At 38.6% G+C, this 12,433-nt stretch overlaps 2 protein-coding genes across 2 annotated transcripts; one reads left to right on the forward strand and one right to left on the reverse strand.

The window, feature by feature from the left end:
• The first annotated feature begins 398 nt into the window (after positions 1-398).
• Positions 399-10,543, forward strand: LOC131308771 (MLO-like protein 4). Its single transcript, XM_058335786.1, has 15 exons — positions 399-658; positions 953-1,010; positions 1,718-1,935; positions 2,273-2,389; positions 2,616-2,676; positions 4,017-4,108; positions 4,349-4,423; positions 5,466-5,551; positions 6,588-6,637; positions 6,745-6,785; positions 6,870-7,040; positions 7,149-7,184; positions 7,767-7,834; positions 8,806-8,866; positions 9,917-10,543. Exons 1-15 carry the CDS (start codon positions 533-535, stop codon positions 10,352-10,354), a joined length of 1,698 nt encoding a protein of 565 aa, XP_058191769.1. The 5' UTR covers positions 399-532; the 3' UTR covers positions 10,355-10,543.
• Positions 10,544-11,409: 866 nt separating this feature from the next.
• On the reverse strand, positions 11,410-12,363 carry LOC131308784 (ferredoxin). The gene has a single exon (XM_058335800.1). It carries the CDS (start codon positions 12,042-12,044, stop codon positions 11,580-11,582), a length of 465 nt encoding a protein of 154 aa, XP_058191783.1. The 5' UTR covers positions 12,045-12,363; the 3' UTR covers positions 11,410-11,579.
• Between the last annotated feature and the right edge of the window lie 70 nt (positions 12,364-12,433).

Genomic DNA, 12,433 nt, shown 5'->3' on the forward strand with positions numbered 1-12,433 from the left:
CGGTTTGCCCTTCACCCAATTGACGATGAGATTAATTGACGTACGCATAAATTGACCCGAACATAATAGAACGAAAAGAAAAAACACTATCCTACATCTACCCAAAACAAACAGTTGGTGCCATTCCGTATTCCACGATCCATTCATATCCACTTTCCATCCTAATTTATTTGTCCCAATTATATTTCAACTGGATTAAAAAATTAGTTATATCTTTAAAATGGTAATAAATTTTATATCCAATATGGATCTTATTTGTTAGATCTTGATTTGTTCTATAATTCAATATTTTCGAAATCACCTAAAATATTATAAATTACAAGATATAATTAATTAAAAAGTGGGGATGAACTCTAAAAAATGACAAGTAAATTGGGACGGGGGAATATTATTTTACTTCACATTGCTCATGCACAAACACAATCTACAGATAGAAACATGAAAAAACAAACTTCAGCTCTCAGAGTATTCTAGTCTCCTCCATCCGCCACTCTCTCCTCTGTTTTTTTTCTCTCTCTCTCTCTCTCTAGAAATGGAGAATGTGGTGAGGCAAGGGAGGTCACTGGAGGAGACGCCGACGTGGTCAGTCGCGTCTGTCACCACGGTCATGGTTTTCGTCTGTTTGCTCGTCGAACGATCCATCTACCGGTTCGGCAAGGTGAGTCGGACGAGTTCATTGAAACGAGCGAGTGGTTATTTATGCTCGGTCCGTCCTCATTTTGTTTGCTCGTTACGTAAAGTCGTGTCATTTTTATCTCTTCTTTAAAAACAAGCTGCTCCCACGAACATTTCTCGAACTTTTTGACACTGTTTTTATGTAGATTGAGCCATTTGAATGGTGAAAAAAAAAAACCGAAAAATAATTTATTTATTTGTTTGAGGAATTAAAGATTTTTTTTCCCATGTTCTGATTTTTGGGTGTTGTGATTGTTGTTTGCATTTGGGTATGCAGTGGTTGAAGAAGACAAGGAGGAAGGCACTGTTTGCTTCTTTGGAGAAGATCAAGGAAGGTGATTAAGCTTTTCAAACTTGTAAATGTAAATCAATAATCCATTGGAATGGAGGTCAGAATCTATGGCCATAGCCCATTTCGCTGTTTGGTTCTTGGCTAACTTAAAATGAAAGAATGAAGGTACAATATAATTGGAATCATCATTTTTTTTTGTTAACCGTATGTCCCAGCCAGCTTGCGCGCACATCGACTAATTCCAGGACCTTAAAGTTAACGATCGGGCAAATCTCAAGTGGCCCCAAGGTTTAGAATGTAATCATCTCCTATTATATATTGTGCTTTCATTTCCTAAACACTACCTAAGGGCTTTGACATGATCTTCCCGGTTGCTTGCACTCCCCCTCTCTGTTTGAAGCTGATATACATTAAGAATTGAGGCATTGAAGCAGTATGTATGTGTAGACATGTACTTTGCTGCTTCTTTTTTTACGAGTGTGTCCAGTGCTTTACCCCGATTACTCCGTGTACTGTAGACGTAGTCTTCCGCCACACATGTACTAGGTAATTATTGGGCGTAAAGCAGCAATCTCAAGAGTAAGTGAGAAACGAAATTAACCATTTCATGACCCATTTTTTAGATGCGAACGGAGATCTCTCAAAGAGAAGTCCCACCGGTTCATGTATTTTGGCTGTATGTTCTGGTTATCTGACATATTTCCAGTAGTTTTCTGTTTTCTCATATTTTTAAATTTTTTTTGTTGACAGAGTTGATGCTACTTGGGCTTATATCTTTGTTGTTGGGGCAGTGGGCAAGTTGGATTTCTCAAATATGTGTGAATTCGTCTCTTTTCAGCAGTCGATTCTATCTTTGTTCTGAAGAGGATTACGATGAAAAATTCTTGTTCACAAAGTCCTTCTCATCTCTAAACAAGACTGATATTCCTCCAGGACTCAACTATCCTATATCTCACCAATGTGGAGAGGTATATGTCTTCACTTGTCATAACTTTATGGGAGATTATGCTAGTTAAGTCTTCTATACTGATATGGAAAATGGAGTATACCACACTGTTTTCTTATTTTAATTTGAGCATTGCAATTTTCAATGTAAAAAACGCCCTTGCAAAATGTCTCACTTTTTGATTTGCCAACCTCTCTCAATTGCTTCAGTTAGTGAGTAGTTGTTAATTTACTTCTACTCTTAACCCTTCTTCACCCCTCTCAACTCCGTTTGGTTTCCTAATGTTTTCAGACCAACATAAAGTTGTGCACACCCTCTTGTTTTTTCTTGGTATCACTAATGGCAATGGCTAATTACAGGGACATGAACCTTTTGTTTCATATGAAGGTCTTGAACAGCTTCACCGCTTCTTGTTTGTTCTTGGTATCACTCACGTGCTGTATAGCTGTGCTGCAGTTGCTTTGGCCATGAGTAAGGTACACTACCCACTTCCGTCTACAGACTTACATCTTTCATTCATTCGTTCCAGATGGTAATGAAGGTGGCCCAATTTCATTGTTTTCGAAAATGGTATGATGCATGTGATGAAAAGATTAGCTCAATATCCACTTTGGGCAAAATGAGAGATAATCTTATCACTGATATGTCTGATGCCCCTCACCTGAATATATACATTGCTCCTCATGCATTATGTACTTGCAGATTTACAGCTGGAGGAAGTGGGAAAATCAAGCAAGCCTAGCTCTAGACGCAAATTTGCAAGGTTTGTGACGAAATAACATTATTGTTGGCATAAAAACTATTTTACTTAGGATGCCATTCTTTGCTCGTTTTGGTTTAATCAGTATTTAACAGATAAGAGTGGTTTAGATAAACAGTCTGCACTCTACAGATTGTGGCATGCGGGCTTCCCCCTTTTCCATGTAGCGACCTATACTCGGCTTAGTTATCCATGTGACATCCACCATTGTTGGTTACCATACGGGATCTTGATTGTTATCGAGAATACTTGAGCAATCAATTGAATCTTAATATGATTGCTTCAGACGTAAAATCTAGTAAACAGTCCAAAATGACTACGACTGTTGAGGCATACGAGCAATTGTGTATAGCACAAAGAACTGTGCTATTTTGGGGTTGTCAAACCCGTGGTGAGTCCTTCTGAGAGTTTTGGCATCATTAGCATGATTTTGAAGGTGGCCTCCACTTGTTGGTGTACTTGCATTGAAGACTAAAATTTTGCAGATGGCCAAAGGCAAATAGAGCCAGCATTTATGCTTTTCTCCAGTTTTGGAAATTGTTTAATTACTTAAAAGAGAAGATTTTCCATAGCCCTCGATTTCTTTGCAGCCCCTTTATTTTTAAAAAAAATTACTCAAGTCCATTTAAAACTTCGTATCTTGCAATTTATGCTCCGCTAGGTTGACTGATAGAGGAGCAAGCAATAAATACCATGTAATAACTAGAGGACCATGAACCTGTTTTCCATATGAAGTCGGACGGCGATATAGGGGAAGAATTAAGCAATGAGTGCCCTTGTGTTACCTCTCTAATATGTGGATTGATGTGGCACTTGAACTTACATCAAACCTTTCACCTGTTCATGAGGACGGCTTTACAATGGGTGAAGCGTGAAGCGGGGTGGCAGTGAGGTTATGGGCAGAGGCAGTGAGGTAGCACCAAACCATTGATTGAAGATGACAAATTTATTGTCCTGATAAAAACTGGAAAACATACTACATAGGTACTGGACACAGCGTTTTGTCTATGTATGAGAACCTAGTTACTGCCAAGCTTCAAATCTTTAGACATCGAAAGAAGGTTCTATAAATACATTACATGGTCTGAATGATGTGCCTTGTGCAATCTTATCTGTGGTCAATGTCCTCGAAATGTAAAGGCTCAATTATATGTATAATGTAGTTATAGAACAGTGTGAATTGGAAATGGGAATTGCTCTACCTCCTAATAATCTGAGATTGTGCAGGCGATCATGTTTGTCTTCAAAATTTCTTTGACCTTTAATAAGTTCTCGGAAGATGTTTTGTTTTCTTTCTGGTTTGTTTTGTTATCAGTGTTTGATAAGTCAGTTTTATTTGACAGCAAGGGTGAACAAGGTAATGAAGCGTCAGTCCACCTTTGTTTTACATCATGCATCACATCCTTGGAGCAGGAGCCGTGTTCTTATCTGGATGGTAAATAATCATGCTTCTTATAGATTCAGTCAATGTTTATTGTGAATGTGTTTAGGATGATTAGAGACCCTTATTATTTATTTCGTTTCAATGTGCTTGCTTCTTGGATTTGGCCATCCAGTACGAAAGCTTCATTTAGAGATTCTAAAAGATTGTACTTATGAGCTTCATTTCGTGTAAATCCAGATCTTAGGGACCCTTTTTTATGTTCTCATACGATTTTTTGGTTTAATGGTGCAGCTTTGCTTTCTACAACAGTTCAAGAGTTCAATACAGAAGTCAGATTACTTGGCATTGCGACTTGGTTTCATCAGCGTGGGTATCTAAATTTATCCTTTTGCCGTCATTTTTACTTGCAACTTTGTTAGGTAGACAGCTTCCAATATCACCCGTTTTTGCTTATTTTTTGACATTCTTATGATTTCAACTTATTTCTCGCTGATAAGCTTCCTTGTAGATCAATCTTTCTGGTATCCTTCCGCGCATTTAGACTTATGCTGGCTGGAAAATCCTGTGTTATTTGGTGACTAAGTGGGTAAATTTCGCCCTTTATTGTGAATTAAAAGTTATGCTTGTTAGAAATTACCTGATTTTAGTGTCAGAAGAATAACCTCGAAAAGAGGAAATAAAAAGAACCACACTTGGTAGAGGCAAGGAGCTGTCACAAACTAACATGCATAATTGTAGCTCACAGAAACTGTAACAACAAATGAAACGTTGAAGTAGTTGTATGAGATTCTGAATAAGAATCCCATTTAACAGCCTTAATTTTAGTGACTCCGTTTTTTACTTGATCGTGTTATAAGTGAGTGAAAGGAACCCGAAAAGGTTTTGTATCAGAGATTACACAATAAAATGGAAGATATGTCAGCTTAGACTGCGTGGGATAAATCGACTAACCTACCTTTTCTATATGTAGAAACATGGTTACTAATGTTGGGATACCATGTTAAAGCATCCAACTCCAAACCAATTGGCTAAGAGTGGAAGGCCGCCCAGGCTCATATACTAGTTTAACCAATGTGGGACAAATCCCAACAACTAATACCCATTTGGCAAGGACTATGCATTCTTCAAATCTTCTTGGAGCCTTATCCTTCTATTGGCCACTTGTCTTTCTTCCATTTAGCAATTTTACCTTCAGCGCACAGATTTGATATTGGTGCTTAACTTCTCCACACAGTCACCATATGTTACTCATTTAGGTCACCATGGGATCGCTCACACCATTGTTTTATTGTGTTATCCATGGGTGTTTGAATTGCTATCCATATTGTTGGTTCGATGTCAATATGTATCACTGTCCTACTGTAATGAATTCTGAATGTGGTCTGTTCTCCGGTGCTGTAATTTGCAGAATCACCAACTTCCGCATACATATAATTTCCACAGATACGTGGTTAGGAGCATGGAAGATGAGTTCTATGGAATGGTGGGGATCAGGTGTGCATCCATTGAATTGATCAACGTATTTAGTATAAATCTTTAATTCATGGAATCTACTGATGCAAAATGTTCTTCTGAATAAGCGCACATTGTCCTGTTTGACCATTGAGGGACTTCTCGGGATATGGAAAGGGAAGAAGAAAAAGAGAGCGGTAGTTAGTACACATCCTGATTTGAGTATTTTCAATCTGGAATAGGTCATCCTTTTGATTTTTCTAGCCTAAAATCAACACCTGGGCCAAATTTGTTTCAAGTAGATGTTTGTGCTTGAATAGATATATGGAGGAAAAATGTGCTCCTGCCAGCATGTTTGACGATTATGAAAAGATAGGAAGAGGTAGAGAGTAGGATAAAAGGAAAACCATGAGCTTCTAAACCAGCTCCTACACATTACCAAACAGAAACTATAACCAAGATCTATTTTACATGAACTTGGACTCTTCTTAGTGGGTGCAAGTAATTTCAGTTTACCAAAATTTTATGCACAAACTCTCATATTAACGTGAAATACATGTCAGCTTGTAAACACTGCTTACTTTTGAAAGGAGAAGAAATATATATAGTAATATGCTTAGAGTCTCCGTGTCTAAGAAGGGAAAATTATATGAATCCAACCCTTTGGAATGTAACTGCACCTTATCCAAGCCAATATAACATAGACCAACACCAAACCTTTATATTTTTTAGGCTCCCTCGAACAAAGATCTACATTGAACTTGACATGGGATGTTGTGGTAAAAACGAGACGAATTTAGTGTGCTTAATTGGTTATATGAACCTTGGAAGAGCACGATGGAGTAAAAAGAGTCATCCAGTGGAGCCCAATTGAGCTTAGTTTAGTTTGGTTTGGTTTACCCACCAATGCCCCATTAAGTCATGCTACTTAAATCTTAAGAGAGTTGACTAAAACTTAATGTATTTTTTTCTGCGCTTTTCTTAGTTTATGATCATTAATCATCTCGATGGTAGGGCAGAAATGGGATGAAAAAAGGAAAATTAATATTGGGATTGACGGTGGTATAATTTTTTGCAGCTGGCCACTCTGGGCTTATGCCATACTATGCATCTTTATCAATATTCATGGTAAATTGTGGGTTCCCAAATTCTGAGATTTTGTGCTTTTTGATAGAAGTTATGGTTACATCAGTTTGGCCTGATTAACCGAAGAGATTTATGGCACCATGTCACAGGTTTGAACATTTACTTCTGGCTTTCCTTCATCCCTGCCATTGTAAGTTTTCGCTAGTCTTGTAGTTATGTTCTTAAGATAAGTGTCTAGTCAATACTTCTAACGTCCAATATTTGGCACATGTAGCTTGTCATGTTGGTCGGAACAAAACTCCAGCATGTTGTGTCATTGTTAGCACTTGAGACTGTGGAGCCAAAGGGAAAATTTGTTGGAACTCAAGTAAAGCCACGTGATGATCTCTTTTGGTTTGGGAAACCAGAGATATTGTTAAGGTTAATACAATTCATATCATTTCAGGTATACTTTTGTAACGATATATTTTATCTGGTTTATCCACTGAATGGTTAGTTCCCTTCATATGGATACTTCCGTTTGTTTTAATCATCATTATTCTTGCATGTGCAGAATGCTTTTGAGATGGCAACATTTATATGGTCCTTGGTAAGAGGAGATCCTTTCCCTTTGTCTTTCTTCTCGGATACATAAGTTTGTCTGTAATGAATGCGGTGTCTCTGATCTTTTTACCATGTCGCAACAATTTACAAAGGTTACATACTCGGAGTAAATTCAAGACATATTGGCTTTTGGTGCCTATCATACTCCCATAGATTTTTATATCAGTGACAAATGTTGAGTTACATAATTTCAACCACCCATTTATCTCTAAATAGTTTTAATTCTGACCCAAAAAATGATAATACATTTGCGTACAATGCAGTGGCCTTTTATCAAGTAAAGGACTTGTAGAGAGTGGTTACAATGATAAGTGGATTCTAATCACAAAAGAACCCATTGATCGACTCTGCTGAAAACGTTTCCTGAACCGATAGAAGTCAATAAAGCTATTAGACTACCTAACAAACCCAAGTAAGATTTATTTCAAGTGGAGGGGCTTATTTTAGTCAAGTTTTATAATATTGCTGCAAAGATTTTTGGCAAAAAGTTCATTTACTTGAAGCAGCAGTCGTGAGCAATATTATTTCCAAATTGTATGACTGAAGTTTCTTCTTTTTCCATATTTAGTGGGGATTTAAGCAGCGATCATGTTTCATGAAGAACCATTCAATGATCATCATCCGGTTGATTTCAGGGTATGCTTCTCTTACCAATTTTATTAATATGAGAGAAAGTGATAGAAAACAAAATTTAAAGTTTAATCTTGCAATACACAAAAAGAGACGACATTAGCTTCAAATGAAAACATCTAAATGAAACTATGAAGTAAGATTGGAATTTTCATGTCATAAGTCACTTCTGGTAAGTTGTTATTGAATCATCTACTTTATTCTCAATTTATTTAGATGCAATTTATATTTCTTGTAGGAAAGCAAGAAACGCTTCTATCCTGAATTCTTTCATCACTGATTTGATCTCGAAAGAGAGTCGTTACTTTTCTTTATTTCCTCCTCCAATCTTTTCAACATAGATGTCTTTTTCATATTTCTGTATCTTTGCCTTTCTCTCCCTAATTTTCCAGAATCCCCCTATATTTATCTATGCAAAGAAGCTAAAATAGTAAAATACTCTTTTTAAATGTAGTCTTAATGTCTTTTTAAATGTTACCCATCTGAACTCGACTACTGGAGCTTATTCCCCTATTGCAGGACTGCTTCTTGGCTCCTTACCGTGTGAAAGTTTTGATCCTCTGGATAACTAAACTTACTCTTACCATCTCTATCCGAGTTAGGACCTGTTTGTCATTCATCCTTCACTTTATTTTTTAGAATTATATCATTTGTCGTTAGTCCCATGTAAAGGCTATGTTGTCACCAATGTACCAAAAGCAATATGGTAGTTTCTGGGACTTGATATCCTTGGTTCCATGTAATTTCCAAAGCATGACGTGTCCTCCTTGGGTAATCTTTAAATTTGTTAAGAGTTAAGACACCAGACTATCCTACCTTGCATGTTTTTTGTTACCCACAAAGGATAAAAATCAGAGGTGAAATTGCGCAATCAGCTGTACTTCTGCTAATAATCGCCTTGTTATTACATCAACTGGAATTTTTTTATAATTTTTTGCACACCCTCTAACCTCCCATGTTCGATTTGGTACATGCAGTGTTCTTGTTCAGTTCTGGTGTAGCTACAGCACTGTACCTCTGAATGTTCTCATCACACAGGTTTGTTTCTAATTGAAAACACACTAATATCTTCTTTTTTTTGGTACTTCGGAAATTTCGGTAATATCATTTACCCGATTCAGTAGACTTACTTCAGTGTTTGACAATGCTGCAACATCATGTAAATGTGCATGTCATTTAGAGTAGTTTGTTAGGGTGAAGTGTGCGTCTCACCATCTTTCCATATACCTTTGTTTTGACCATTGTGATAAACTTCCCCAGGTTCTAGCTGAGTTTGGTTTCAGGAAACACTTAGTTTATTTAGAGCTTAAGTCACGGGAGCAAACCTTTGTTTTGACCATTGTGATAAACTTCCCCAGGATCTTGACATTAATTCAGCAATTATTCAACAGCTGAGTTTGGTTTCTCAGGAAACACCTAGTTTATTTAGAGCTTAAGTCACGGGAACATCAACCATGAAAGTCGTAGTGTAGAGAACTAGTTCTAAAAATCTGCTTCAGCGTTTTAAATCGCGGTATCAGGAAACGTAACAATGTAGGTGATACGGCCATATATCAGCCGATACGTAAGTAAATAATGCTATTGGACGTCCGAAATCCCGTTACACAACGACTGATACGATACCTAACAGCCTTACCCATCTCTTTATATCAAGTTTGTTGATGGGTGAATGGGTAGACTGTAGTCAAGTGAAATAGACGAAGCATGTGTACTGCTCACTTCATATACTCCAGTACATACTGTGGGCTGTTGGATTGTGGTAGGCATCAGTATAATCACAATCTAGTTAGTAGTTACGAGTAACTATACTTTCTGCATATTCATAATCTCAAGTCTGGAAACTATTTTTGTTTATCTCTATTCAGACCTTATGAGAAGTCCTTACCCTAGGCTGAGGTGTTATATTCCCTGAAATTTAATTTGAGTGACTGAAACTTTGACAACCTTTTGGACTAAGGGTAGATTTGATGGAACAGAAAAGTATAGTGGCCTCATGCAAGTGAATTACATAGCCACTACAGAAATATGAGAGAATGGAAAATTAAAGGAATAGCATTTCAGTTTGATTATTTGTCTTTATATGTTCAGATGGGATCGAGGTGCAAGAAAACTGTGATTGCTGAGAGTGTCCGAGAATCACTGCATAGTTGGTGCAAGAGAGTGAGGGAGAGGGCCAAACGCGACGCTTTTCGTTCAGTTACTACAAGGTCTATATGTTCCCTCGAGTCAATAATGGATGAGAGGGACGAAATCATCACTGTCGGATCTGGTACTTTATCAAGGTGTTCTTCCGCGGGCACACTAGACCACATTGAAGTAAATGTACCTTCGGATGAACTGGGAACCTATTTTGAGCCTTCAGATCCACACCAGCGTGAATTTTCCTTTCGGATAATACAAAATCCATCCGAGCCTTTTAGCAACAGTTCATCGGAAACGCTCGTTGATGGTGTAGAAGATAATGTGGATGATGGAGAAATCGGCAAAGCCATGACTCTTATGGAGCTATTTCAAAAAACAAATTAACTACCTCCGATTTCAGAAGTGATGTATTTTCCAGATTTCCTGTAACATGGGATGAACTCAATATCGATTTATACCATGGAAGGTTTAGTTCAACCACCCGTTCTATTGTGGGATTTAAAATGATTGTGAAGATCAGCTGAAGCATATAATACTGAGCATATAAATTGCCTCTTTTCCTTTTTTGGTGTGTGGGATACTGCTTCATATAGATTTACATAGGACTGTTGCATGCTTTGTTGTGTGATATACGCTCAAATAAAATTTCATATCAACTCTTAGGAGAAGACTTTGATTCTGCTTAAGTTGGTGAATGTTACCCTCGTCGGTATCAACTGTGAAGTAGGAGTAGGAATTTTCGACACGACACGAAGTTAGTGGGTTAGGATCGGCTATTTTTAACACAGAACACGAATGTGACACGATAACAGGTCAGGTTAGGATTGAGAGAATTCTGACACGAATTTTGACAAGAATGCCCACCGTAGGTCTGGGAAATGGGTTTCATTTCGGGTCTCGTTTCCAACAAAAGACTACTATTCGAACCAATAGGAGATGAACATGATGTCAAGACAAAAATTGTTATCTAAAACATGCTGGTCCTTTCCCCCACCTTCTTTCTGGGTTGGAGAAAAGGGCCCTTAACCAATCCATTTGATTGTGTGGAATAAAATAGTCCTGCTTTATCTTGTGCCCATATAATCAATTGAAACAGGTTGTAGAAGTTAAACTCAATCACCAACTAGTTTTTTTTTTGGTAATTTAAGGTGTCTTGGGTCAGCTTGCGCGCACCTCGGACTAATTCCTACGGTCCCTCCCAAAGCCGTTTTACACGCGTAAGCTTACGCGTGAAGTGGCCCTAAGAATTGTTAGAAAAAAGAATCGAACCTAAGAACTCCTTGGGTTATCACCAACTAGTTTATTTGCCCTCTAGTTATTGAAAACAAAACTACATATCCCCACTTTCATCATTCTCATGTATGATGGGCAAATCACCCCTTACCATATACCTGAGATATACAGAAGGAAAACCATATAGAAAACTAAAACCAGCTCTCTTGAGCAAAATCAAATTACTCCATAAAAGCATACCAATTATCAATAATGTCTCCAAAATACACTAAACCAACCAACAAAACGAGAGAGAGAGAGAGAGAGAGAGAGAGAGAGAGAGAGAGAGAGCTGCATGCATGAAACATCAACCATTTTATAAGGCTACTACTAGTAATTACGCAGTGAGCTCCTCTTCCTTGTGTGTCTCAATTGTAACATCACCCTGAGGATAAGCAACACAAGTGAGGACCCACCCTCCATCTATCTGCTCATCATCAAGGAAACTCTGATCGGACTGGTCCACCTTCCCTTTCACCACTTTCCCTGCGCAAGAGGAGCATGAGCCGGCACGGCACGAGTACGGGAGATCGATCCCCACCTCCTCGGCGTGGTCGAGAATGTACACGTCGTCCGGGCACTCGAACTCCTGCGGCCCCTCCGGAGTGAGGAGCGTGACCTTGTGCACAGCCATGGTTGCTATCAGGCTACCTCTGGTGGAGTACTTGACTCCCAACAGAGGACCCATGTTCAGGTTGGGCAGAGACCGGAGGCTCGTCACCGCCGGCTGCTGCTGCTGCTGCCGCCGCAGGAAGGCGGAGGTGCTGACCATGGTGCCGGAGAGTGCAGCCATTGTTGCCATTATTTTCAAGTGTGAGAAAGAGAGGAGAGAGAGAGAGAGAGGAAGCTCAAAGGTAGAGAGTTGGAGAGACAAATGTTTGGTTACGGAGAGGGGCTTGTGGAAATAGTGTGGCTTGGCCTTGGGGGAGAGGGGGAATGCTATCCTCCACGTGTCAGCTTGGCGTGGCTCACTCTATCATTTTATTATCACCACAGAGGGGTTCACCAGTTATACTTGTGATTGTGGTTGGTGCAATCCTCTCTTCTTTGAATTTTAGCCTTTCATTCGAGGGGATGGGTTCTACTAACTTCTACGTATTTCTCCAAGGCATCACAGGATTAGAATAAACTGCTCTCCATTTGCAACCCCGTGACTAAAAAACCACAATGGGAATAGTGGAAAAAACAAAC

Source organism: Rhododendron vialii, chromosome 11a, assembly GCF_030253575.1.
Source record: "Rhododendron vialii isolate Sample 1 chromosome 11a, ASM3025357v1".
NCBI classification, from domain to species: domain Eukaryota; kingdom Viridiplantae; phylum Streptophyta; class Magnoliopsida; order Ericales; family Ericaceae; genus Rhododendron; species Rhododendron vialii.

Coding starts and splice junctions, on each gene's coding strand:
- LOC131308771 (XM_058335786.1), top strand. CDS start 533: ATGGAGAATGTGGTGAGGCAAGGGAGGTCACTGGAGGAGACGCCGACG. Junction 1,011..1,717: donor TTTGGAGAAGATCAAGGAAG/GTGATTAAGCTT, acceptor TTTTGTTGACAG/AGTTGATGCTACTTGGGCTT. Junction 5,552..6,587: donor TATGGAATGGTGGGGATCAG/GTGTGCATCCAT, acceptor AATTTTTTGCAG/CTGGCCACTCTGGGCTTATG.
- LOC131308784 (XM_058335800.1), bottom strand. CDS start 12,044: ATGGCAACAATGGCTGCACTCTCCGGCACCATGGTCAGCACCTCCGCC.